The sequence below is a fragment of the Rhipicephalus sanguineus genome, chromosome 3, assembly GCF_013339695.2.
Source record: "Rhipicephalus sanguineus isolate Rsan-2018 chromosome 3, BIME_Rsan_1.4, whole genome shotgun sequence".
NCBI lineage: Eukaryota > Metazoa > Arthropoda > Arachnida > Ixodida > Ixodidae > Rhipicephalus > Rhipicephalus sanguineus.
This window is the reverse complement of record NC_051178.1, coordinates 140,998,260-141,025,766: the sequence shown is the minus strand read 5'-3', so window position 1 is coordinate 141,025,766 and position 27,507 is coordinate 140,998,260. Positions and strand designations below refer to the sequence as shown.

The following is a 27,507-nucleotide window of genomic DNA, read 5'->3' as shown; positions in this document are numbered from 1 at the left end:
GCGTTTTACTTCCAACTCTCGCGGTCCCTTTCAAATGTGTCCGCTTTTTTTTTACCTTCACAGAAAAAAAAAGAGAAAAATCTATGGGTTGAATGCACCATGAACTGTTATTGCTGTAGAGAGAGGAAGACTTAGTTCGGGAGTGGCACATCAAGAAAACGTACGTGCGGACACACCTAAAAATACGTGATGTCAGCAACGGGGGTTAATTGCAGTAGAACAGCTCAACGGCCACTGCTACTGACACAAAGCGGCGCGTTAACGCAACACGAATGGGACATCGATTGTTTTCCGCTAGCAATAGCAAAGTAACTTTGAGGCGTAATGTAGAATAATTTTTTTCTATCGAACTGTGCAACGACGCAAAAACGGTGAGTCACTTCTTAAGCAGCACTCGTGTCTCCTACCACGGCCTACCTACATACCCACCGCTGCATTTCTGTGTCGCTACCATGTGCCTCCAAAATTCAACAGCCTAATCGTTCTTCTGTTTTTCTGCTCACTTCTTTTTACGCAGTCGCAACAATTATTCATATAGCGTTTAAAGCTCTCTTTCGGACTTCGTACAGTCACGGGCACTCTGATATGGACAGTTTATGTTCTGGCCGCTTTTCTGTTTCTTTTCTTTCCCTCCGATTGTTCACAATGCGTTTAACCGAAACAGCATAAGGCTTATTTGCTCACCAAATAGCTATTCCTCCGGCATTATTTATCTTTTGCCACCTGAGAGCCGCGGGTAGATATATTTTCGATGTTATCGCGAGGAGCACTGCTGGAATCTTTCGTGAAATCGGAACGAATGGAGCAGTTTACCGCGCAGAAAGACGACTTACACGCGGTTTCCTACGCTTGTACGCGTTCCATGGTCGAATTGCGCGTTCTGCAAAAAAGTTCAGTATCGACAAGTTTTTTTTTTTTTCTGTTGACCTCAGGGTTACCAATGGGAACCAGTTTGAAAACGTCGTTCCGTTTTGTTTAGAGATAGCTGCTACACGATTGCGTTTTGAAGACCTTGCGTAAGTGCTAGCACACGCGTCCGTGGTACCTCCTGTTGTATCAATGTGAACATCCCTCTTCTCTTTCTCCATTTTCATTGACATGGTTTACTGGAGGCGTTCGTACCTTCATTGTCTCCGGCTACTCCTCCTTCGATGGCATACATAAGTAAAAGCACACAAAAAAAGGATCGAAAAAATATACAGACAGCACGGGAGGTGGTCCTATACTCTCGAAGCAAACGGACAGCAAGTGCTGCCGAGGCACTGATATAAGAACGCTTACATTATCCTTTTACCGAAACATACGTGTACCCAGGCTCGATTTTTAAACCATGTCTGTCGCTGAGGACACCGGAGATATGGTTACGACGCGAGATGTACGCGTTACGTATGTCAAAGTAAGTGCCCGAAACTTCTTGAACGATCTATATCTTTCGCATCGTTTGCGTAATTCGCAGCGCACGCCACTTGTATATAATTTGCCCGGCTATTTAAGCGTAATATCGCTCAGTTTGAGGGTCAACTACGAAAAATTGTCCGGAACCTGCGAGTATAGCGCAGTGCCGAGACCCAGGCTGCGTATGACGCTTAGTACCACTCCTGCTCCTACCATAACTACTACAACTGCTCCTATTAGTGCCATTATTAATGATATGATTACTGTCCGTAACATTAATTCCTGGGCAAACCGAAAACGACACTTAGACAGCTACCGTTCTGTGACCACAACAATATTAATACATTGTTGTTTGTATAACTTAGCGCTTGAAATGATTCGTTGTTCATATCAGAGACGTCAGAGTAATTCGTCGTTCATATCAGAGACGTCAGAGTAATGCTGCGAATAACGTAAACGTGTCCTGGAATGTCATCACTCAGATTGAGCTGTTATGTATACGAGACTTCGAGAAAGTGCTTAACTGTAAGCGTTCAGCTGTTTCACGTACCTTGAATGGATATGTGTTTTGTTCTTCTCATAAATCACTGAGTTTTGTGTTACGTAAACATCATTTTAATGTGTCCGTTTGTAGTTCCTGCCATATTTGGATGTCGAAAAGCATGAAGGCGGGACCATTCTCACCGGCATTATGGGATGGACTGATAATGCTCATCATCGAAGCACTCAAGCTCAAGTATATCAGCCTTTCTTTTCTTTTCTTTTTCTTTCTTTTTTTTTGCACTGAAGATACTGCACGTGCATAGCGTTATGCATGGTACGTGCACCTGTCCAGATTGCGTAGCTCTAAACATGAGGAAAAGATTACAGAGCACATCCAGACGGCAATTAATCGGAAGCAAATAAGGATCACGATGGCAATGACAGCAAACCTGACAAGATTTCGCATTTGACCGATATCAGAAGCGCGAAGTTTCGTGGGCTAGCAAGAGCCCTTACTTCACACTACAACAATGTGTTGACTTTGAAACCTCTTGTGCTTCACATCATAGGCGTGCGCACAGGGGGGGCAGGGGGGGCGGTCGCCCCCCCTAATCACCTAAGAGGGGGGGCGCAAAATCTGCCCCGTACATTGACCCCTCTAGTCACCTAAGAGGGGGGGGGCGCAAAATCTGCCCCATACATTGACTTTGAAGGGGGGGGGGCGCTGCGACGACCCTTTGCCCCCCCTAATGGGGAACCCTGCGCACGCCTATGCTTCACATATGACGTCATTTTACCAGAACGGAGGGCGAAAGCCACCCTTGCCACGCACTTAAACTTTTCACCATGAGATATGTTATCGCGCAGGCCTGCGACAATAATAAGCTTAAGTGCTAATTATGCAACTATTTTAGTATTTGTGATATTTTTGTCCTTCTATCACACTTGAGTACTTGGGTGGTTATTGATCGCACTCGGCTGGTCATATTATGCCGCGGATTCACATTCTGTCTGGTTGTAGATTCACTATTCCCAAGTTCTTTTTTTTTCCCTCCGCTAATAGTGCAACGTTTGTGGAGCCTGTGGACGGCGTGTTCGGGGTTGAGCTGCCCAACGGAAGCTGGTCCGGAAAGATGGGAATGCTTACTAGGAACGTGAGTTTGCTGCATTACTAGGGAGCAAATTACATCTTTTATCTGTGTGTTCTACCATATTCGAACCAACCAGTTGTAAACGCTTGCCTCCTTCGCTATGAAGAAGAGGTCAGCTTCACGGAAGAGTAACGTTAGGTACCCTGTGAACAGACGCAGTTGAAATACTAGCCTGCTGGCCAAATAGGTTTTGACAAAGAGGAAAAGGAAGGAAAACATAAACCAGCGCGAAATAACACATTACGCTTTTTTTGATCAGCGAAGCTGTATACGGCAAAGGTTCTATATATTTATCCTGTGTGCCAGCAAAAACGTACGTGCCACACAGTTTGGGCGAACGCCACCACTCACTAGCAGTCGTGCATACATTTTACTCTGGCTAAGAACGTCTCCACATGGCTGTATCCGAGCCGATCACTGTGTATCATAGTGGACACAAGGCCATCGTTATCAACATCATGAACAAGAAATAATGGCCCACCGATCAAGACAGTTAATGACTACTGATGGAGACAATGAATGTGTGTGCGTACCTTTCGTCAGGATGACCACCGGTTAAGACGATCAATAAATCAATAAGTTCATACCTTTTTTCAAAATTTTGTGTGACCTCGGTGTCGGGCGCTGAAAAGGTTCGCTGTTAACCCACCTTCACAAAGTGGAATGGCTCACAAGCATTTTCTCTATCTCTTCTTATATTGCTTTGCCAATGTCTATGTGAACTCGCGCATCACTCTAAATATCATAGCCATCAAACAATCGTATGTTTCAGTTAACTATCTTTGTACATTTTGTCTTCATTTTTATTTCTTGCTCTTATTATTATTTCGTCGATTTACTTCGTAATTATTTGTTTGTTTGGTTTTTTTTTTTTGTTGCATATTTCAATTGGTTGTCTTGCTTTTCATTTAGGTAAAAATTATCGGACATCGTACCCGGTTATAGAATGTGAGTGGGATATCGCTCACCGGACGTTGTCTTATAATGTCAGCGCGCCGTCTTCACCGCACTCACTGATGAAGAGCCAATGCCCATGATCAGCATGTTCTTTTTGTGGTATGGGCATCATATCGTACGTCGCCCCGCCACGGTGGTCTAGTGGTTACAGCGCTCGACTGCTGACCCGAAGGTCGCGGGATAGAATCCCGGCCGCGGCGGCTGCATTTTCGATGGAGGCGAGAATGTTTGAGGCCCATGTACTTTAGATTTAGGTGCACGTTAAAGAACCCCAGGTGGTCGAAATTTCCGGAGCCCTCCACTACGGCGTCTCTCATAATCATATCGTGGTTTTGGGACGTTAAACCCCAAATATTATTATTATGTCGTATGTCGACAGCTCATCTGAGTTTAAATTTTGCGTGTATGCGTTTTGCCTTCCTGTGCTCTCATTCGCTCGTGCCATCGTAATGGTGAATTGCAATTTCTGTGCAGCAGGCCGACATCACGGGAGGGCCCCTCATGATCACCACCTCTCGCGCGGAGGTCGCCCATCCATCGTTCCCGATATCCTACATCGACGTCGTCATCTTCGCCGGTCGTCCATTCCACTTCACCGAGGAAGTGTTCGCATTTCTTCGTGCCTTCAATTGGACCGTCTGGCTTGGCACCGCGCTAGCCTTCTTGGTCATCTGGGCGGTGTACGTGGGCATCTCCGCAGCTTCGGCTTTACTGCGACGCACGCGCTCTGAGGACACCGGCCTCGGGTACTTCCAGCAGCATGGCAGCGTCCTGGAATCGTTTGATATCCTTGCAAGCGCCCTTCTGTCCCAAGGTAAGACGGCGAGGAGATTAAGCAGACGTAGAGGCTAGGAAAGCACAGTAAGTAAGTATGGACTACCTGTGGCCTCACAAAGAGATGACATTTCTTGGTGAGAGCACGGAACCATGTTACGTAGGTTTCTGATGTAATTCCTTCACAAGTCGGTAGAATTTATTATATATATATATATATATATATATATATATATATATATATATATATAACTTCAATACGAAATATTTCACGTTTCTTTTAAACAATCGAAAGGAAGTTACCGATGTCGCATGTATGTCTCAACTATTTCAGAATGACATTGATGAATAAAGCAAAGTGTATCTACTAAGATTAGCACGGGTGCTAAGATGGGTGGCGAACCGAGTTTAATTGGAATTAGAGAGCTTGTGTTGATGACAAATGTCTAAAGCTAGAAGACCGTTATAAATTTAAAACAATCATGCCAATATTGCAAAAATAGAGGTTAAACAGAAGTAAAATATTAATATCAACAAAAACATGCAAACATGAAGGCTACCGTGGAACGAATTTAATAATGCGAACGAATTGTTTCTAGGACTTTAATTAAAGAGAGGTGAACAGAGAGTGCATGCCCTCACGATGGAATACAGGGGTGTAGAGGGATGTGTTTATGTGACTCCATGGATTTCACTTTCAAACTTCGCAGCCTCATCCCATGTGCCTACTAGGATGTCGCAAAGGAATTTGGTGGCTGTTTGGCTTCTCGGCCTTATTGTCCTGCGTACGACTTTTATCGGCCAGACGAAGGCATCGCTGGTTGTGCGCACCGACGTCCGAAGCATCGAGGGCATTGAAGATGTGGCCAATGATCCTAAGATCACGCCTGTAGTTGTGCCTGATTCCGGATTCCTGTGGCTACTTGAGGTAAGTGTCTCAACCTGGTACTTCCCAGCTGTCAAATATACCTGGCATTCGTTACTTCTGCATGCTTATTAACTAACACAAGTTTGGACTTGCTATCCTAGAAACAATGCAGGCCAGCAGTCAGGACGTCACTCGGATTTAGGAAGAGAGTGACATTTAGATTGTCAACCGTAAGCTTCCACTTTTATATAAGTTTAACTCAGTGCCTCTGAATACTTGTGTTTGGTAGAGTGTACTGTTGAATTCAACACCGCGTCTCCGTTACAGTAAGAATACTATTTTTTTTCAAGAAAACACTCTTTCAAACAATTTCTTTCCTGTTTTCTTTAATTATCTTTTCATTCTCTGCAGACATCGAAAACGGATGTCTTCAACAAAACCTTCGACAAGATAAGAAAACGGAAATCGGCTTTAAATCGCCATGAGCTGTTCAGTGTACCAGTTCTGAAGCGAATTTTAAAGGCAAGTTCTTTCTTTCACTATTTCTTTTGAAAGGAGAGAAATGGTATATGTTCGCCCTCGTTCTGACCACATACCACGTCCCACCTTGCGTTCTAATGTGACGAGGTCGCACAACTTTTTTTTTACTATAAAAATCACTTTGAACATTGGTTCAACAACAGCGTGTTTCAAAGAGAATGATGCTCTAATAACAGTATAACTAAGTAAGTATGGAGAGAAGTAGCAGAGCTTTATCAAAGCGCATGAAAACGTGGTCTTCAAGTATAGGCTGTGTCACCCGATGAGCATCTTCAATCGTCCTTTCATCGGGAAACGTCTGATGCCAGTGTCATTGGGAGAGCGATAAGTTATTAGCTGCTTAAATTCCTTCATCATTAAAATCGTCATGTTAATTTTTTTCAGTCATTATTTCAATGCTTCTATCTGTGATTAGGTTCGTAACTCCATATGGACCACATTAATAGAAAGTGTTAAACGAGCTTTCACTCTTTACGTTCGTGTTTTCAAGCCACAATTGCGTTGGTTACACACGTACTGCACCGTACTATATTGTTCATCCATATATACCCCGCAATTTTTCTTGTCATTCCTTGTTCCCGAAATTGTGGTTGAATGGTCCGCCTATAGAGCACGACGGTGACTGGAGTTTTTCTCTTCCCGTAATAGCTTCCCCTGCTCCTCTTCCTCCTCCTCCTCCTTTATTTATCTTGTTTCTGATTCAGCGGCGCGACCTACGATACAGGACTCTCCAATTAACACGCTCATTCGATTCACTTACTCTATACGTCTACGTATCTTTTCTGGCAGATTTACATGTCCAGCGAAGTTGCTTTCCAGAAAAAAAAGGACATAAATGGGGAAGCAAACTAAGGACCGGCGTTGTACTGGCAAGTGTAATGTGCTGCACTTATAACTAAGTTCGGTGTCTGTGGAGGTTGGTTTATCACGTTAAAAAAAAAAAGAGGCACAGACAGCTAGTCGTTGTAAATTTGTGTACACACATTTTTGGATAAATATTCGTGATCACGACATGATCCTGACAGGGCGAGGCAGCCATGATCTTCACCCAGCAACCCATCGCGGGAGAGATGAAGCAACGCTGCAGCACACTGGGCGACATGGACGGCGAGTTCTACTACGCGCCCAAGTTGGTGGCGCAGCTGCCCATTTCCTTGTTCATGAGGAAAGAACTGGACAAGCGACTCCGCACCAGCATCGGAGAGAAGTATCAGCACCGCACAAACGCACGGTGCTCAAGCACACGCCTGTCATTCGCAGAATTAACAATTTTCTTTATATAAGAAGTCTATATTTAGAACACCACCAACTACCTGTAAAGGGGGGCCAGTTTTTCAAGGAGCATCAGCCATGCCCACACAGAAAGGCAGAGAGGGATTGTTTGTATTACACCGAACATTCATATCAGGCTTAAAAAAAATAGGACGAATTTTCTTTCATAATTATATCCAAGCGGAATTTCGATAATACGAAAGGAGGCGCCATACGAAGCGTGGTGAGCTGTAGCCTGGAATATACTGTGAAATGCTTTCGCCTCGTCTCCCAGCGTTGCCTTGCACACCAGTCGCATTGCTACTGTGTCAAACTCAGATGGTGATTGGAATGCCGCACTCCTTAGCAGGATTCCAGTCATGCTACGTCAACGCGAGGTTACCGTTCTTTACAGGCTATAGCTTTGAGCGTCTTTTACAAAATCTTTCGCGTTTTGAATAGAATATCACTACACAATGCCTATTGCGTTGGTTCTGGTTGTAAGGAGCCTCTTGAACCGCTTTCTGAAGAACTGTACCCGATACAGCATACATAGACGATCGTTAGCAACAGTGCTGGACTGCTTTGATGAAAGACGATTCCTTGAGCAAGCCATTTTGCAATGCCTTCCTCATAATACAAGAAAGTTGAAGGCGAAGAATTCATTGCTGCAGCCTTTAAGGACGAAATAACTGCACGAACAGCTGTATACTGAGAGAGAGGGAGAGAAGATGAAGGCAAGGAGGTTAACCAGATGGCAGTCTCCAGTATGCTACACAGTATGCACAGTATGCTCCAGTATGCACAGGGTGAGGGAATAGGGGATTGGAGAGAGAGAGAGAGAGATAAAAAAGAAAAAACACAACACACACACACACACGCACACACACACGCGCACACGCACGCACGCCAACACGCACACACACAACGCACGCACACACACACGCACGCACGCACACACACGCACACACAGGCCACGTAGCCAGGATTTTTTTTCGGGGGGGGGGGGGGGCCCGAGGCCTAATTGTTCGAAAGAAAGTCTTTCCACTGGCAAAAAGAAGAAAAGTGGCCCGGAAATATAGAAGGTTAGGGGGGGGCACCCCGCCCCCCCCCCCCTTTGCCTACGTGCTAGCACACCACACACACACCACACGAGAGCATTCCAGTCAGAGTCGTTCAGACAGGCCAGTAGATCGCAGCAAGCTAGTAGCGCTTGTACGGCCTTCTCTGCGACGTTAAGTCTGGACGATTGCATAATATTCTTTTCTCTGACAGAGGCTGGTCGTCTAACTTGTTGAGAGCATTACAAAGAGATTGTGCTACAAGTAATCCTGTGCTGTGATGGTGCGCGTTGATAGTAACATGCGGCTGTGATTATGTGTCTGTGCTCTTTCGCTTTCTCCCTCTCATTTATTTTACACTGAAAGTTGTTATAAGATCATAACGGCAGTGGAGTAGTTGCCCGCCGCCGCCGGTGTCCGTAACCACTATCGCGCGAAATAAGAAAAAATGAAATAAATAAAAAAAAAGGGCAGCTTCCCAGTAGTGGGGCCAAGCCTGAAGGACGAGAGGAGCTGGGGGTGGCCTTCCTTGTTTCCATTTATTTTTCTCTTTCTTTATCTTTATCTTTTTCTCCAGCATCAGACAATAGGAGCAGTGGCCCCGCGTGCTTCGTGAAAATTATGTGCAGGTTCATGCGTAGAAGGATGACTAGCCGAAGGCGCACACGTCGCGACCATCAGTTATGCTTCGAGCACACGCTCTGCTGTTCGTATTTCGCTCGAACTTGTCAGTGAAAGTAAAGCAGTCGAGTGTGTGCAGAGATAATGGGCAAGTTTGTCCTGTCTGCTGCCGCGAGTATGAAAATTGTGGTGTTTTATTTCTTTTAAGGGCTAGCACGATCCCCTCAATAGACGTCACCTCTTCCAGGCATATGGAAGCACCCTTTGTCCCAATTAGGTGTTAATGACGTAATAACCTTAGTGAAAGGGTGCACTATTTTGAAATATTGACATAAGGGTGTAAACGGGAGTAATATAGGGTGTACTAACTTAAGTGCAGCCTTTTTACACCGTTCTGGGTTTGAAAATTTTTACTGTGCAGCAGGCCGATTAGGACTCTGCTGCCGTACTTTCAAGGCGTATGTGACCGTTTTACTGATGAAGAAATCTCAGAGCATTTGTTCCACCAGTGAATTTTTCTCCAGCCTGTTGCAAGTAACAAGCATTGTAATCCTTCCTGTTTTGTACATTATACAGCTCGCAGTAATTCGATCAAGCACGTGGTCAAGATGACTGGTAAATACATACATAACTGCTACTGCTTCCTTAAGAAACTAAAGTTCTACATAGCACGAGGGCTACCCATGCACAACTTTCTGTGTTCCAACATTGCATTGTGAACTCAACTAATGACCTCGCCCCGCATCTCATAAAGTTCGGGGCATACCAGTGGCGTTCAAGTTAAATGTACTGCAGCTAAAAGCCTCCCGACTTTCGGAAAAGCTCAAATGACGCACTATGGTACTTCTACGTCGCCCTGGCGACATCATTGTAACATCATGCTTTCTTTGAGAGTTGTTTATTGCTGTTGATTGTAAGTTGCGATTCCCTGCAGAAACTGGTTTAGAACGAATTCGTGCTGATGGTTTCACCCAAGTATAGACTAGTGTGTAACGTTGCTAAGCTTGATGATGTGGGTTCGACTCCCGCAGGAAGTCTCCCGCATCGGAATGCGGCCCCGGCGACCGCATTTCGATGGGGGCGAGGTGAAATATCACACTTGCACTTTTATTTAGGTGCTTGATAAAGAATATCGGACGGTCAAAAATGACCCGCAGTCCCGCACTACAGTGTACCTCATAATTCATGTCTCGGTTTTGGCACGCAAAACACCAAAATTTACATTACCTTAATTTACGCTTACATGATCACAGGATCGAGCTGTTCATCGAGCGCGGTCTGATTCACAAGCTGTTTCGTGACAGCGGCCAGGAGGAGACACCTTGCCTCCGGGAGTCTGCGCTGAGCCAGCAGCGGGTCAAGACTAACCGAAGTCAGATGGACGGTCTGCGAGGAATATTCTTCACATGGCTTGCGGGACTCGCGATCGCCGCACAAGCCCTGGTTGCCGAGAAATTGCACAACAACTTTCTCTCGACCACTGAGCCGTCACGACGCGAAGTACCGCAGACGAGACCGGTGGGCGTGCGTAGGCGTAGGTTCCATCACAACTTTCTTGCGTCTGACACAACACCGTCCCTGTCCTCTTAAAATGTAATATGTAATGTGTAAACCGGAAAGGAATAAATGTTTGCGATACGCCTTCGTACGGAATCTTTCTTTCTTTGTTTTATGTACGAAGGCGTGGCAAGGAGTTGGAAAAAGGTTGACATTTCACTAACATTGTGTACGCGAGGACCGAAGTGGCGCAACTGTTCGCAAATTTGTTTATCATCCTCGTATAATATGTCCCCGACACGACTTAGCATTGGTAAATTGATATGACTATTCTCTGCTCGCATTCGGCAGAGCTGCAAAGAAGTACATGGTACGGAGAGTAAAAGATTGGTCGAGATGGCCGTAGTTCATGACGGCGTATAGGACATGTGTCCTCATAGGTCCCTTGTCAAAAAAAAAAAAAAGTCTCAGTCGTTATGATCATCATAACAGTGAATTGCAGCTCCCATTCTCACGTCATGAGATATGGGATACTTTCTGAAGAAGAAAACGAAAAAGAAATGAATATTACAGATAAAATAAAGAAGATTGTACCATGTGGAGTAGATAATATGAGTTCTACAAGCTTACCATCATTTACGCAGCCGAGGTCCGTGCAAGCAGTGTACTCGCTACCATATGAAAGGAAGTATTCGCAAGGAATTTTTGCACCGTTTGGATTCTATTCGAAACATCCGGTGCTTGTGATTCAGGACCACCAGGTGTGTGTTTGTTATAGACTTCCGCACAAATCACGACGAAAGGACTCGACATCATTTTTTACTGCAACGCTTGGCCCGTTGAACCGGAGTTTTTCGGGAGAAAGATAAAGAGGAGATGACGCGAAGGAAAACGCTGCTCAGCTTAAGGATGTGGGTTCGATTCCCGGCAGCAGAGGTCGCATTGCGGTAGGGGAGAAATGCAAGGCCGTTTAGATTTAGGTGCACGTTACAGAACTCCGGGTGATTGAAATTAATCGCGACTCCCTCACTCCATGACCTGACTCGTGACATGATTACACGGTTGATTGCCGAAACCATGACATTATTATAATCATGCCATTGTTTTAGTGCGTAATGCCCAAGGATTTCAGTAATACCGCTAGCTACAGGCAGTAGCGCCGATCCGAGTCTTAAATGTATCGCTTTTCGACAATACCCGCCAGAATAACAACCGCCGACACCGACTGTCTTCTCACGGAGGAAACGGGAACCGCAGTTGGCACATGTGCTGCATCCTCCTGCTAGAGGGCGCGACAATTTCATTTCGTATCGCGTGCTCCGATTTTCGCTGCTGTGTCGCCTTGTTTTTGCTCACTTGCTTGCGTATATGCTAGAACATGCGCAAACCTGCTAACTATATCAGACTATTGCTAACGCAGCCTTTCCAAACCAATCAAATTCTGCAGGCCAATCACGGCACTACTTTAAAAGGTGCCACCCATCACGTTTTCGCCGGCACGACTGAGTTTCCTTCTCAACATTTTTGTTGTGGTAACTTCCAGGCAGCAATACACTTATCTTAAGAACAATATAAACTATAAGGGAATCGCAGTCCTGCACTGTGCGATATATCTGGTTACGCCACGGTGGTTTTGATATATTTAGTTAATAACGCCGCATTGGTTTTTATCAGAATCTTTTATCGCAGTGTTGCAACGTTAAAGGGAGAAGAAGATATTCGGCCCGTCTGAACACACGAAGGAAACGAACTGAATGAAATAGCAGATAGCGAAGGTTAGTATGTGCACTCTTCTACGGCTCTTAATTATGCGTAGATCCAGGTTTGACATCCAAGAGTCGACTTCCTTGTTTCTGTAATGGAAGCAAAATAAACTTCGAACTTCAAACTTCAAGCTTCAAGTTTGCGTGCGCAACGCAAGCAAGAAACGAACTCGTGAAGTCCTTCTTCCCAGCCGTTACAGTCATTTTACCCTTGATCCACAAACAGAAAACAGTAATAAATAGAATGTGTCAAAATGTAAAGAACTTACCGTAAGATAATGGAATACCAACTCCCTCAACAGTCCATTCTTTTAAGTTACCGTAAGAGATGTGGGCACAGATTCGGACAGAACCCTCCAAGCCAACCTAAAAGGGGGAAGAAGTTGTAACAATAGATAATGAAATAAAGAATGAGGGACAAATTCACATGACCAGGAATTGGGGACATCGCCGAACAGCGCCTCTGCCGGCCGCCCCTACAAACATGCGCGTTTTCTACGGTATAGTGTCGTTTTTTGCGAATAACTAATCATGGAAGTCATCTTTTAAGGAATTCCCGAGGAAATAGGCTCTACGCGCCTTTCCCGATATCTCATGAAAGCGGTATCATCACTCACGACCGAAAACCCCTTCCAGAACTGCGGGCGAAGTTTGAAGTATGGGAGTCTACGCAAACGTTCAAGCTTGGGAGGCTTTCCTGGGCACTAAAAAGCGATTTGTGACGAAACTAATCCATCGATTGGTATCTTCCCGGGGATTTATAAACTTTAATGACTCATCTTTCAGCTGATTGCAGCAGCAGCTCTTGAAGCGGTAAAAATGTTTTTTTGGTTCTATGTGCACCTAACCTTTCGTACGAAAACAAATAATTAATTTCGTAAAATACTAACATGCTTCTAACCGTCTTTCTCGTTTTGATATAGAGTATTTTGTACAATAAACGAAGATAACGTGTTTTAAAAGTTGATTTATTTCTTATGGCGAAGGTTTATGAAGATACTACCAATATTTCCACATTCATACGTATCTGTGCGACCCTTGTGCTGCCTGAAACGTACCAAAAAAACATGGATGATCCCTCCGTCATAGAAATCGGTATAACACGATAGTGAAACGAGTCCTCGCAGAAGTAGTTGAATGTGTATTATACATTGATATACGAGCGCTTGCACAACGTCTATTGGCGTTTGGCAGCTGTAGCACCGTTTAACGTGGATGCACTCACGTTGACTCTTGGCGGCACATCGCAATCCCAACGACTAACGTCCATGATCAGTGATTAAACCTTGTGGTACCTGTAGTAGTTAACAGTGAGAGCGTAATCAAAGAAAGCGGTGTGATAGCCAGAAGAGCATCGCTGACTGGACGCAGAACTTGGGCTAAGGTGGCCATCCCGCGACTTGTTCAAGAGTTAACAGAACGCTACGGCCGGACTAAAGGGAAACGCAAACGCGCGTCGTGTCTCCCCTCTAGCCCGGCCACGATTTCTCTCGGGACGAGCGTAAGCGGGGATCGCGGTGTTGCAGCCAGACGAGGCAGGCGAGCGGCGCAGAGCTATTTTAGGGGCGAAGCTCCTTAAGGCGGCACCCGTTCGTCCCTCGTCGTGCTCGTAGTAGTGAGTAACAAGTCTTACCCTTTGACCTCCAAGGTGGTGCCGGTGGGAGATTTCTCCTGTGCGTTGTTGAACAATAAAAAATTCGCAGCGTGCGCGTTAACTAAAAGCCGAATTCTTCTGTCTCTGTAGAAGTGTAAGTGTTAGCTAAAAGCCGACTTCTTCTGTCTCTCATTCCCATTAGCAGCCATTGTTTACCTCCAAGGTAGTGCCTGGTGAGATTTCTCCTGTGCGTAATTAAACAATAAAATTTGTTCAAAACGCCGTTTATTGATGAAATAAACCAACGAAAGACGCCAGATGTTTTGTAAAAACAAACGAAAGAACGCCAGATGTTTCTAAAGCAAAACGAAAAAGACGCCAGCTGCTTAACGAAAGACGCAAGGTGTTTTCTAAAGCAATGGTTTTCTAAACAATGAAAATTCACAGCGTACATGTAAAATTAAAGTGAGCTGCAAGTCGTCATAAATCATCGAACCTTTAGCATAAACGCGCCCGATCTCACGTCGGTGATGATGTACTGGGCAGAATTCACGGAAGATTCACGGTTTACCGATGAACCTCCGCAGCTTCGCCCACTCATCATCATTCACTCCGTGGATATGCTGTGATTTTTAATATGTATGGATGCTGTGAGCGAAGCCGAGGCTTGGGCTAATTTCGCCTCCTCGCGGTTTGTTAAGGCGTTGGCAAAACTGCACTTAATTTTCTCGTATTGGAAATCATGGAGGAAATAAGAAAAAATAGGAGGGAGCACGCCTAGCGTTCACAAGCCAACCTCCTCTGAAGCCGCTTGCTCCTCGCGTTCGAGGGTCATTTCCCATGATGCTCCTGTTTCATTTACTTTTTTGGTAGGCTCATGAACAAAAACAAAAATTGACGAGCGCGCGCGTCTAGCGTCCACAAGCCAACCTCCTCGGACGCCGCTCCCCCCCCTCTCATCGCTTGCCTATCACGTGAGGGTGGTCATTTCCCAGCATGCCCCTGTTCCATTTGTTTTGGCTGGGCTTCAAAAATATCACGTGACGCTCCCCTCCTGGTTTTTTTTCCTCCATGTTGGAAACGGGCTGAATGGGACGGACGCGTATCAACGACGCGTTGCAGGAGCTAATTGCGGAGGCCTACGATCATGGTGCATTACTTCACTTTACCGCTCCCAGAAGGCGACACCATTCCGCCGACCAAAAGCTCTGCGAGAGGAAAGTGGCGATACCCTGCCCCCCTCCCCCCTCCCGTAGTTTCCCTTCAACACAGCAATGACGTAACTATATAATGAAATTTTTAACGTATCTATCATACGCCTCTGTTGTTAAGATTGTTTTCCATGTCTCACGACGACGCACTGTAAGCTCTCTCTGATGCGAGCCGCGTATGCGACGCTTTCGCGCCTTGAGCTCCAGAATTTCTGAAGAGTCTACCGCTAAGCAAGGGCTTTATAATGTTAGAACACTGTGGTTTTATTCGGCTCTGCCTTACCTGAAATTTACATCACTGGCGACGCAAATATGGGCGGGAACCAGCAAACTTTTCATGGACAGATGTAACGCTGTTTCTGTTTCAGGAAATTCATTTTGTTTCTTCTAAATCGAATAGCACCGCCGCTGCTCTATATCCCAGCTGCTGTGAGTCGATGAGTGTGCAGAATTGTTGAAAGCTTTAGTTGGGACGAGCTGGGAGATTAACATACTTAGCCTTGCTTATCAAATGGTAGCTTGCGGCGATCGTGGCGGCTTGCGAAAATGCGACGAATAAGGCGGTCGACTCGAACACGGCGGGAAAACCAGCTTTCAGGCTTGCCTCGTAACTTGATCGGCCGCACCAGGTCCACCGTTTTCTGGCCTAAGAAGACTATCCACCTGCGATGGCTGTCACCAGGTCCTAATAATGCTTATTTCGCTCTCTCCCTCTGTATTCGCAAAGACGAATTCACAGAGAGTTGTACACGTGGACAAACGGTTCACCCTCATTAAACAACAACTGAAAGTATTTGTTATATGCATATCAATCCACCTCGACAGCTTCTATAAGTAGCCGCTGCCGAAGTGGCCGGCGGGCAGCCATACTGGATTCCGTTCAGAATGAGACACTGTCCGGCTATCCCGAAAAAGTGTAGGTATTTAGCGTAATAATGCGCTGTTTAGTACGCACTATTCTGCAGGCGATCTGACAGTGTACCCCAAGTTTTTACCAATAGCGAAGAACCGATGGCCAAAAATATTCCGTATTGAAAACAATTTATCCTCTTATGTTTTACGCAGTCATGCATAAGTCGTCATTACGCGTTGTGTCATTTTCACGGCCCTTGTTGCGTCACGTTAAGAGCAGATGCCGTGGGCATGACTCAAAAAATTCCGACGAATCATAAGCAGCTAGCGATCAGTACGGAAGCAAACAAAGTGGGGTAGTTTAACGTTATAATCGCCCACATAGTTTTAAACAAAATTTGAACTTACCCCATTTGCATAGGCGTGTTTACTTAGAGGGAAAGAAGGGGAGGAGAAAGGGTACATTTGCTCTCTTCTCTATCCCCCCTCTGTCGAAAATAGAAGGGTGAAGAACAACACTTTGCATGTATATTTGTAATCATTCATATTGCGAAGAGAAAGCGAAAACGCCAGAGCGGCCGGAAAACCGTGTTCGCGCGCGTCGAGAACGTTCACATTTGTTCTGCCTCTCCTGCATGCCGTCGCCGCCGCCGCCGCCTTCACCACTTCGAGAATTCATTCTATTTTGCACGTTTCCTGAGCATTTAATTTCGTACCAATTCAAGTTCTGCATGCAAAACATGGAAAAGAAGTGGCTTTCACCTTTCAAAACGTTTTTTTTTTTTCGGGAGATATACCAACAGAAACTAGATAAGCGGACACGCCTGCAGTGGCGGCGGCGGATTCACCCGGCTGTGCAAAAGCGAGATACGTGGGGGCATGCCGACTCGCCGCTGCTACACCTTCTTCTACTTCCAGTGTTCTCGGTAACCTTAATCCAAACCAGGCTCTCGAGGAACGCGTCCTTGTCGAGGCCGCGAGTTGTGTCGTGCTGCACGGGTAGCTTGTAAATGCGCCGATGCGAGCCACCGCCGACGCCTTGACCGTCATGTTGAATTTGCGGCCGGTTCTTTGCGTCAAGTGATTTAAGCTAGTGCAGCCAAAGTGCGGCGCGGAAAGGCAATCCGCTTTCGCGTGGCGAAAAAATTGGTCGCGAAAAAATTGGTCTCGGACCGATTTTTTCGCGTAGTGTTCGCCGCCTGGTTTTCCGGCCGCTTCGTCGGCGAAGCTAGTGAGCTTTCGATGAGTTTTGCCGCTTTCGCCCCCTTCGAGGCCAAGTGTGAACGCGCCTTAAAGGACAATTACAACTGGACGAGCTGAAGCGGACACAAGATGACCTACAGATCGCAAGAGTGATTTATTCTTCTTTTTCCGTGTTGCCACTCGCAAGCAAATCGTTTAGTGAGAGGAACACTGGTGTATTTGTGTGTGTGTGTGGGGGGGGGGGGGGGGGGGGAGGAAGCAAAGAGAAGGTAGGGTGGTGAACGACACGAGGGTCTAGTTTACTACCGTACACTAATGGTGAGGTAGCGGGTGAGCGTGGAAAGGAAAATATTTGGGATCCTGCTGCGCAAGCATAAAACCATATAACTGTACGCACGGTCAGTTACGCAAAGTGCACAAATCTGCGAACACGCCAGTGAAGGATGCAAAATGAGGCTATGACTCATGGTGTCCGTGTGCTCTAAGGAGGACTTTCTATAGACTGTCACGATATAAACATGCCTATTCCCCCCAGGTCACTGACCAGCGAAGTGTTGCCAGGATAATGCACATGATGGGAGAGAGAACTCCATTCATGGCCCAACGAGGTCATTGACAGTAGCTTACCGGTGGTTCGAAGGGTGGTGGCCAGCACCTTGTCACGACCGTGTCGGCCCAGTTAATCCCTTTTGCCTGAATAAGATAGTCGATTACCGACAGGAGTGACTCCCACGCTTCGTGGAATGAAGCTGGCAGTATCGTCCTTGGAGGAGGGTTCGCCTCGCATTCCCAAAGAATGTGATCCTGGGTAACCTTCATGCAGCTGCAATGTCGACAGTTTGGTTGAATTTCATGTTTCTGGAGGCAAATCCAAAGTAATTCTGCTCCCAGCCTTCATCGACTATCTAAAATTAACCGGATGGGAAGGACGACGCGACTTGAGACAGCCATGCCCTGAAGATTCCAGTTTTGCCATGACATTAGAGCTGCACAGCTTCGATGATCACAGAAGTCTCCTACATCCGTCTATCGCATCCCCGCGCCCCTCCACCACAGACAATGCATGAACTCGTCGAACAGTCACCATGATGGTAGTGTTGCTGGAACATCGTGATAAACATTACAAGAGCCATAAACTTCCTCGCGTAGTGCTTGTCGTGACGTGGACTCGGGCGCCGTGCATACCGAAACAAGAGAAACTGAGTATGTAGATAACCTAGATAACAAAAATACTCTGCCCGCTGATCGTAAAGGACACGCAAATTAACACTGTACTGCACGGTTATCAACTTATCAGCTTCCGACACGTGAGTACATGGTAATTTGCATGCTTATTGCCCCCTATACCTCTAACCCGACAGAACGCGGGCGTACGACGTATAACGACGGTTGTCCAAGCGAAGCGTGGAAGGACCGGGATTTTTTGTTTGTTTGTTTGTTTTTTTTAATCTTGGACGAAGAGCCTGAAAGGTGGCTGCCCGACTCACCAAACATCTTGAAATCGCTGGACACATGTAGGCAGGTGTTGTACCACTAGTGTTATCTTGCATGGAGCATTAAATGAGATGGGAGGGTCCGCTACGCGCTAAGCGCGTCCTGCAGGACACAAAGTTTTTTCCAGTCCAATCCAGGGGCGAATCTGTTCATCGCGTAAAGAAACACTATTAGTGTGAAAAAGCACGAGCGAATAAAAGATGATGGTGGAACGCCAAGAGGGGATCTCTGAAGTGCACTCTTCACAGTCAGTCGTCCACGGTCTTGAAGAGCATCGATATCGACCCGTCTTTAGAACATAGTTTTGAAAGCGTTGTACTAAGAAGAAAGACATGACAACATGCAGCCTCTACCACCGTATTCAATTCTCCGCTCGGCTTACATGAAGCAGCAGTGTTGATAACAGTCTCTACTGCGATGTGTATATGAAGCGAAAGTCATGTGGCGAGTTAATTTTTCAACAGAGCGCGCGAGTACCGTGTTCGGCAAAAAGTGGCCGGTAAGGATCAGGCGTCCGAGGCCAAGTAAAATGCGGCCCGCAGCACACTAGCATAGAAGCTTCAGCATGCAGCAGCGCATTGCACGAATTTACAATGTATTCAGCTTTATGTTGCACGTGGACAAATATAGACATTTTTTTTTTCTTTGACCACCAATATTATTCTCAGTCTGCACAACTCTTTAGTACACCTCCTTCCCCAACCCCCAATTCCTTCCCTAAACGCGTACCTACCCGCTCTACCGAGGCTTCAATACCGGACAGCGCGAATTCGAATAGGACGAAGAAGGCACACAGAGGCACAGGACAGGCGCTACTTCTTTGCACAGGCGCTACCTTCTTTGTCCTGTTGGAATTCGCGCTATCCAGTAATTGAAGATTGAGAACCAACTAGCCCAACAACGAATTTTGTTAGTCTATCGATACTGTTCGACTACGCATACCGCAAGCTGCGGAAGGTTACCAACCCATAGGCCCCGTACGTTCCACTGTGAAACGCCGCAACGACAACTAGCTGATAAAGCTACCGTACACACAAACCGCAATTCACTTTGCGTAAGCATGTTCACAGATACAGCGCCGTAAAAAATTAAACGTCACGAAGGAGAGATGCGCAAACACACTGTAATACCAAAGCAGAATACAGTGAGCCTAAGCAGTCCATCGATATTAATTAAACAGAACGCCTTCTTTTTTCACGACAGTGCTCAACAAATCTAGTAAGAGTGTCTTCTTTATACAATAACCCACGCGCCTTCATCTGGCTCGCGTGCGTTAACTTGCGCCAGAGAGGAACCCCCTTGCAGCCGTCGTTACAAGTGCGTCTTCTTTTTTGCACTTGGTGCCCTTTTGTTAATGTTTCTTGTCTGTCTTCTGACCTTCACCCCCTCGCCTATCGCCATTCGCACGCACGCTTATTTACGTTATAGTGCTAGATGAAGATAATACTAGTGCTGTCCTATATGTTTACACCAGTGTACTTACATGGCATTCTTTCGGTCAACACCCGGCACGAAACCAGCATCCATCTTCAATACAAGTACATATATACAACCCGTCAGCAACCCGACATATAAACTTATCGCTGCACACAACAAGCAGCATCGCCTCCATTTTTCTAGATTAGTGGGCCTTCTATCGCCGAGTAGCTGCGCAGACAGGCTTATCTCGTATCAGCGAGCGTAGCTCCCACGGCAACCGTCACTCGTATAGCGTATCCCATAGGATGCCTTCTCGCTTTCTCTCGGCGGATCGCGGCTAGGTCAGAACAGTTTGCACTCGACTGTCGCCTCGTGGTTTTTGCCATGTTTCCGAAAAACTGGACACGCTCCCTTCTTTGCTGCTAGTTGCGGGCGGCTCTGACAGCCAGGGTGAGTCATACCGATATTCACTCGACAGTTATGTTTTTTTTTTCTTTTTTTTGCAAGGTGTGTTACAGCTTTGGAAATGGAACTGGAAATGATGGACAGAAGAAGCAGGTCTTCGACCACTCACATTATTGTAGCATTGTCGTCAGCCCCTAATACTTCCTCTTTAACAGCTGCTCGGACACTTCAAGTGTCCTCTCCTTAAAAATAAACCAATATTACTTGTGTCTGAGCCTTGTTTTGTAAACAACAGCGTTGTCAAGAAGCTTCTGCTTAATATCAACTAAAATTTGAAACGTTATTAGTATGTTCTATGAACCGTTCCTCCTAGCTGTCAAATACCCGTGCTGATGGCGTACTTGTATGATCCATACGTATAACCTGCACGCGCTTTAAGCGGTCACCTAAAGCCTCATACAGAAGTGCTTAACCATTTATTGCATATTCATTTATGTAAAAATGACGTTACTTTACACAGAATATTCAACACAAGGAAACACAAATGTTAAAATTAACACCTTTGGGTGACAATGTGTATTATTCGTTGAAAATTGTGCGCTGACAAAATCAAGGCATGCTCTGATCCAATGAATAATTACAGCAGCAGAGCAAATTAACAATCTTGAATTTTGTACGAGTTCTGTCGCATCATCACATACTCTACGTCTGAATTCTCAGAAGTAATAAGGGCACGCGAGCAATATCAAGAATGCCTGCTTGAAAGTCCATCAACCACGTCAGAAAGAGTGTATCGTTGTTTTCAAAAACAGCAACAACAACAAAAAGAGAACTTACTGCATGCTCATGTGCTTTTGTTGCAGACGTTTATGCGTGATTCTTGCAAAACATTATATTTTGTCTGACGGAGCTGGCATATGGGAATAAATATTTAGCATAGCTTCGTTCAAAACTCTTATGATCCATTTGAAGCATTTAGTCATGATTGTAATCAGCGCTTCATTTTTTTTTATTTGTTGCTTTGGCATGGGAGGGATAATTTGAAAAATTAAGTTCGTAAAATATTTTCCTTTGATTATTAGAAGAATATTACGTATCTAGTGGTTCACTCTGAAATTTGCCGGTTTTTCCGCACGTTGTAGCCTGTCCATTGCTCCACTGCCAGATCAAGTGTTTACATGCCTCATATGTCATGTAGATTTCGCAACATTTTAGCATTATTAGCACATTTAATATTCTTATCTGCGTAGATTTGACAGCTATAAGTCCAATAATCTATCTGCTGTCTACAAAATCCACGACACGATATTTTGATGCCCCACCATGGCAAATTGTTCAAAATTATTGCCCTTAATTTGTCCTTCTCCTCTTACTCATAAAGAGAATCTGAATATTTTCCTTTAAAAAAAGGAAGGTAAGACCAGAAACTAAATATTTAGACCTGTTCTTACAAAGTTTGCCTCTGCTATAGCGCATGGGGTCGCGAACCTTTTGTAAACAGCTAAACGGGGGTGACAACACGCGCCATCAACTCATCTTTACACGAAACGGGCCGACAAATAACGTGATCAACACTTGACTCTTCCTCTGTCATTATGTACTGATGGTTTTCTCACTCAGGTCGACGAACGCCTTTTCGTTGGGAAGGACGCAGCTGTCTCAAGCAAATGGCGACGTCTTCACGCAGCGAGCAAAAGAAAAACGGGCAGTGGACCTTTGCACGGTTCATTACACCGTCTGCGGCGAAGTTCGTTTTGTCCAGAGCCCAGGTATCAGCACGAACTCCACCGACGAAACAGGTGATAGAGGGCGGTCAAAGAACATATCCGGATAGGAGCCGCTTCTGTGCAATATCCGTGACCTATACTGTTATTCTTTTGCTTGCCCGGCCTTATCTTACGTTTAGCAAAATCAAAGCTTCAAGTGATCATCGTTTATTTTGTTCCACTTGTCATTTTGGAAGCTCCCTAGGCTTCCTCATGTCTCTACATATCACTGACAGAGCTGCTGAGATAATATAATTTCTTCGATTCTGCACAATGCCTCAGTACGACTTACACCAATGTTCATCTGCTGTACAGTACTTTGCTCATGATTATATGCCTTATCTTTACCTGCAGCGTTGTATTGTTTGTTCTTGAACACCAATATTGTTTTTAATCTTTACTTCATGTTGTTGCTCTTACATGATGCCTCTCTTGCATGGGCGCTTCTCAGGCCTGCAATATTTCTGTAAATAAAAAAAAACATCCTCCCAGACTTTGTTAGCTGCTGTTGCTGTTGCTGTCTTCTTCTGGCATATAGCTCACAAACGAAAGATCACATTCATAGAACGAATCCGACTTTTTGTATGACCTAACCTGCACTACCCGTACAACTGCCCGTATACAGATGTGCCAGTAGCCAGTTATGCCATCAGCGGAATTTACAAAATTAGGCATCAGACGGCACCGATAAGCGTTCTCAGGTCAAGAAATATGCACCTTTGCGTTCAAAATTCGCATACAAAAACCAAAGCTTTTAATCATGCATTATTTGCCGGGATTTTGTACGTTTGCATGGTCGGCTTCTTGTCGGATAATGTCGGCTAATACTTGATATGGTGTCGTAGTAAACTGAGCAAATGCTGGAAATGGCGAGAATTACAAGCACGTCTCGGGCTTCGCTCCTATACCTTAACTCTGCGTATACCTTGTCGCTGTGAACTAACTTAAGGAGAATACAGACGGCACACGTATGAGCACTCAATGTTCGTCTTGAAGATGCGTTTTTGTGTGTCAGGAAAACCAGCTGCTGAACACGTCGTTTCGCCACCCCGTTTGTCATCACTGAAAAATTTCTCAGAAATTTCTTCAACCGCCGAGCGTTGCATGCATTCACTTCCTTATTTCTTACAGGTCCCTTGCAGGTCTAAATCTAGCACGACTCACGGCAAGTCTACGAAGTACGACCACATTCGCCATGAGAAGTGGCTCTTCTGGTTGTAGAACAAGCGACGCCGGAAGCTAGCAGATGAACTCCACCACGTGATCATGAACGAAAGCCTGACAATTCTCATCATGTGCGACATGCGTCTCTCTCTCTCTCTTTTTTACCTGTGTGCGTAGAAGAGGCTGGCATCGTGTGTCATGCCCTTTAGGCAAAACAGTGCGCAGTAAATATTTACCGACTCTATGAAACATGCAGACTAACAAGAAAGTTTTAAACACACTAACACAGAGTTCACAAAAAAAAAGTTGAAGTTAGATAATTATATGTCAGAACACAACAATTTCAACAGAGCAGTCATATGCAGTTCGCTTCAACATCAAGGAAATATACACTCTATACGATACTTTATATACAGGTCCACATCACAGGTCGCGACATTAATATCAAAGGCGTCCACTTAAAACTAACGAATGATTGTAATAAAACTTTTTTCACGAAGCTTCCGTTCTTGACTGGGAATCGCATCATGCTTCCAGTCGACATTGGGGAGAGTGTGTCAGAGACAGAGCTCGCTGTAATTTTGTGTTTCAGCGCCGCAAGGGTTAGATAACACGCATGAAATCGGCGGAGTGTTCGTGCAGCTTCTGTGCAAAGGGCAGTGGACTGCTGTAACTGTGATAAATATGCGTTGAAAATTCTTTTCTCACGGTACGTCAGAAGGTTGCGAAAGCTGCGCAAACTGAAGCCACGACTAAACGTAACGCCAAAAGGCTTCAAAAAACCAACCCCGTTTCTTTCTTTCTTTTGGCAATTAATTTCGATGGTGATCGTTGTAGACGCTATTTGAGGGGTAGATGTTACGCGTGCACGCATATGCTCTTGAAGGTTGAGGAGGATGAAAAAGAAGGGGAATGGCAAGGTGGTCGTTAAGTCTATGTACTGGCTGTCTAGCCTTTTTGAAGCAAGTTGTGTGCACTCAAGCAGTACTTACTTGGCAGAATACTCAGCACGTCCGCCAAAGAACGCATTCACATCTACATCAATCCGACATATCCGAAGAGCAATGGCCCAGAAATCGTGTTGTACAAGGCAGCAGGTTTGTAAAATAGATTTGACGCTTGGCAACCTTGTAATATATACTTGATTTTTTGCAATCTTGTAACGTATATGGTGCTCTGTCGGCATTCGTGAATCATTTAAGCTTAGTATTGTAGTCTGTATGTTCGGTAATGCGACGTGACGAAGCATCACCTTAGACGTCCAGCCACACCCTTCACCACTATACGACCAGCCGTAGGTCAATATATCCCAAAAGCTATCCGATTATTTAGATTTAGGAGAAGAATACAAGCTCACGTAAATGAAAAATCAAAAAGCACCGGCAGTGCAGCATAATGTAAGCTTCCGTGGAACACTGCCTCCCAAAGCGCGTCCACAGTGTCTCTCACGTGAGAAGCACGGAGAGGTCTATCGCAGTCGTCTAAACACTTTGCATGGGCGCCCCTTATTGAGTAGGCAAAGTGCTTGCACACAATCGCGCCACCCTACCCCCACCCCTCCGTCCTCTTCCTATCAGAACAAACATAGATTGGCTCTCGAGGCTCTAAGAGATTTTCTCGTGGACAATAAATAACTGATAAACTGTCCACGCGCGCGGCACGCAAACGTTTCATTTCCTCTACGTGTGGAAAGATGTGGTCGATCTTCCCAATTTTAGTTCACATACAATAAACAAGAAAATGTAAACGTCCATCATATATTAGTCACTATATGAGGCGCAATGAGTTTTTATTTCCCAGTCTGGTCTGTGTTGTGTGTGTTGTGTGTGTGTTGTGTGGTGTGTGTGTGTGTGTGTGTGTGTGTGTGTGTGTGTGTGTGGTGTGTGTGTGTGTGTGTGTGTGTGTGTGTGTGTGTGTGTGTGTGTGTGTGTTGTGTGTGTGGTGTGTGTGTGTGTGTGTGTGTGTGTGTGGTGTGTGTGTGGTGTGTGTGTGTGTGTGTGTGTGTGTGTGTGTGTGTGTGTGTGTGTGTGGTGTGTGTGTGTGTGTGTGTGTGTGTGTTTAGGATTAAGAAGAATACACATACACATATGCAGTCCTGCATCTAGTAAGTTCAAAAGTTCTCGTAATAACAGAGCACACATACAATCGCAGTGCACACTTTCAGTGTAGTTCGCTCAATAACATTGCACATTTCAGTGTCTTAAAAAAAGAAAAACCTTGACACGCTTTCATTGCTATGTGATTTATCCACGATGGCCATGGCCTAGAATTTTCGGCAATGAGAACTTCGCTCGTAGTCCAGCAAGTGGAGTTCCGTTCGAGTCTATGTGTGGTGTGCTTGGGACAGTCGAGCAACGGATGATGCACATCCTCATCGTCGTGGCCGCACGAACATGTTGACGATGACGCACGCTGAATTCGAAATAAAAAAATGAAAAATCTCGTTCTTGTGTAGCAATTGTTGTAGTTCTAAATCCTGCGCTAAATGTAGCTCCACTACTGTGCAACCTGAGGAAGTGCGTAGCACGGGCACCCAGCAATTCCCGTTCGTAGAGTTCCTACTGCTCCGTTTACCAAACCGCCGATGATGGCAATGTTTGGAGTATAAGTATGTACGGTTTCACCGGCACGAGTAGAATCTTGCTAGGGAGATTCGCAAACTTAGTGTGGGACATGCGTGCTAATTTATGCTGTGCTATTGGCCGCGAGATCGAGCGGAGTCGCCACCTGGCGGCTTCTGACTGAACCGCGCCTGTGTGGATTGCTCCATGCGTCGTCTGCTAGGCACGTTGTGTTTGCATGTGTGCGTACGTCATGCATGTCCTCAAAAGGCGGTTTGTTTCGTTGCGTTAGTGCAACTTTAACCGCTCGTACGTATACCTAACGCGACGTAAAGAAGCATTTAGCCTTGATCGGCTGTATATGTACTGCAATTAGATCAGTGAGTGCACTTGTCAAGAGTGCTGTGTGTGGTCGTCGTACCCTCCGTTCACGAGAGTTATATCAGTGTAGGTGCCGCTCTGTGGTTCAAGCGCATTGCATAGTGCACTTGGCGTTGCCCTAAAGATGAGAAGTATTAAATCGCATGTGAATATAGCCTTTTAGCGACTCAGTGGTAAAAAAAGGGCTCTCATGCACTTGCGGGTTGTGGTTAGGTGTATAACTTCGGGACTGTCGTTCATAGGTTACGCGACGAGCTTTAGTTGTCTATGGTCCTGGTCCCACTACACAGAAATATTTCTGTCAAGTCCCGTCTGACACTTCGGTGCTTAAATTGTCCCCTAAAAAGAATAGAAAATGGAATGTACGGAAATCGCAAAACCGAGTTGCCTTGCGCAATTTTAACATGTGGCGAAATTTATACAAGAACACCCGCGTACTTAGATTAAAGGGACCCTGAAACGGTTTTGACGAATATGTACGAACACATTGAGCCGGTAGAACAAGTCCTAAGGATCATTTACAGACCGATTTAAGCTCTGTGCGAAAACTGTGTAATTTATTACAAGGCTTTAAAGCTGCGAATCGCCACCGATCACAGCGGCTCAGCCAAACGCGTTTTCAAACCGCCCACTTCCAGTGCGCGTCGTATTGGAAGCGCGACGTCACGCAGGCGGCTGATCTGATTGGATATGTCCAGTACACGTCACTGTACCTCCTGTGGGCAGCGAGCGTCGTCTGTCTGTGTTACAATGTACTCCGTGTTGACGTGAGCTGAGCGAGAGTGTTTATCTTGAGGTTTCTTTTCTTGGACATAATTAATTGCCCCAGCCTTGTTGTGCACCACGTATCTAGCAATTTCTAGCAATTGGTGACTTGTAAAGCTGCGACATCGTGCAATGTTCGTGAGGCATCTGGCGAGCGGAATCCCTTCAGATCGTCGCTGCAATGAGCGTCGCGCTCTCGCTATCCGTTCAACGCCACGATCCACGTTTTTGTGGCTGTAACTTCACCCTGAAGACACAACCACATTGCCCGAGTTTACGCTTATCGATGACCGTTTCTCGAATTATTTTTGTTTGTCCGCATGCTTTTGCA

General features: G+C 45.5%; 1 protein-coding gene and 1 long non-coding RNA gene across 2 annotated transcripts; both read left to right on the top strand.

Annotated features, from left to right (window-relative positions):
* The first annotated feature begins 2,102 nt into the window (after window positions 1–2,102).
* On the top strand, window positions 2,103–10,691 carry LOC119385906 (uncharacterized). Its single transcript, XM_049414152.1, has 6 exons — window positions 2,103–2,131; window positions 2,942–3,032; window positions 4,461–4,800; window positions 5,471–5,688; window positions 7,194–7,375; window positions 10,355–10,691. Exons 1-6 carry the CDS (start codon window positions 2,103–2,105, stop codon window positions 10,689–10,691), a joined length of 1,197 nt encoding a protein of 398 aa, XP_049270109.1.
* Window positions 10,692–20,406: 9,715 nt separating this feature from the next.
* Window positions 20,407–25,174, top strand: LOC119385116 (uncharacterized). The gene is made up of 3 exons (XR_005182093.2): window positions 20,407–20,584; window positions 22,160–22,338; window positions 23,437–25,174. It is a non-coding gene; the product is annotated as an uncharacterized LOC119385116 (long non-coding RNA).
* Window positions 25,175–27,507: the final 2,333 nt, after the last annotated feature.

Bases quoted from the DNA above. Each gene is read 5' to 3' on its own strand.
- LOC119385906 (XM_049414152.1), top strand. From the start codon at position 2,103: ATGCTCATCATCGAAGCACTCAAGCTCAA. The intron at 3,033-4,460 runs GTGAGTTTGCTG...ATTTCTGTGCAG, and splicing joins TGGGAATGCTTACTAGGAAC to CAGGCCGACATCACGGGAGG. The intron at 5,689-7,193 runs GTAAGTGTCTCA...TGATCCTGACAG, and splicing joins GATTCCTGTGGCTACTTGAG to GGCGAGGCAGCCATGATCTT.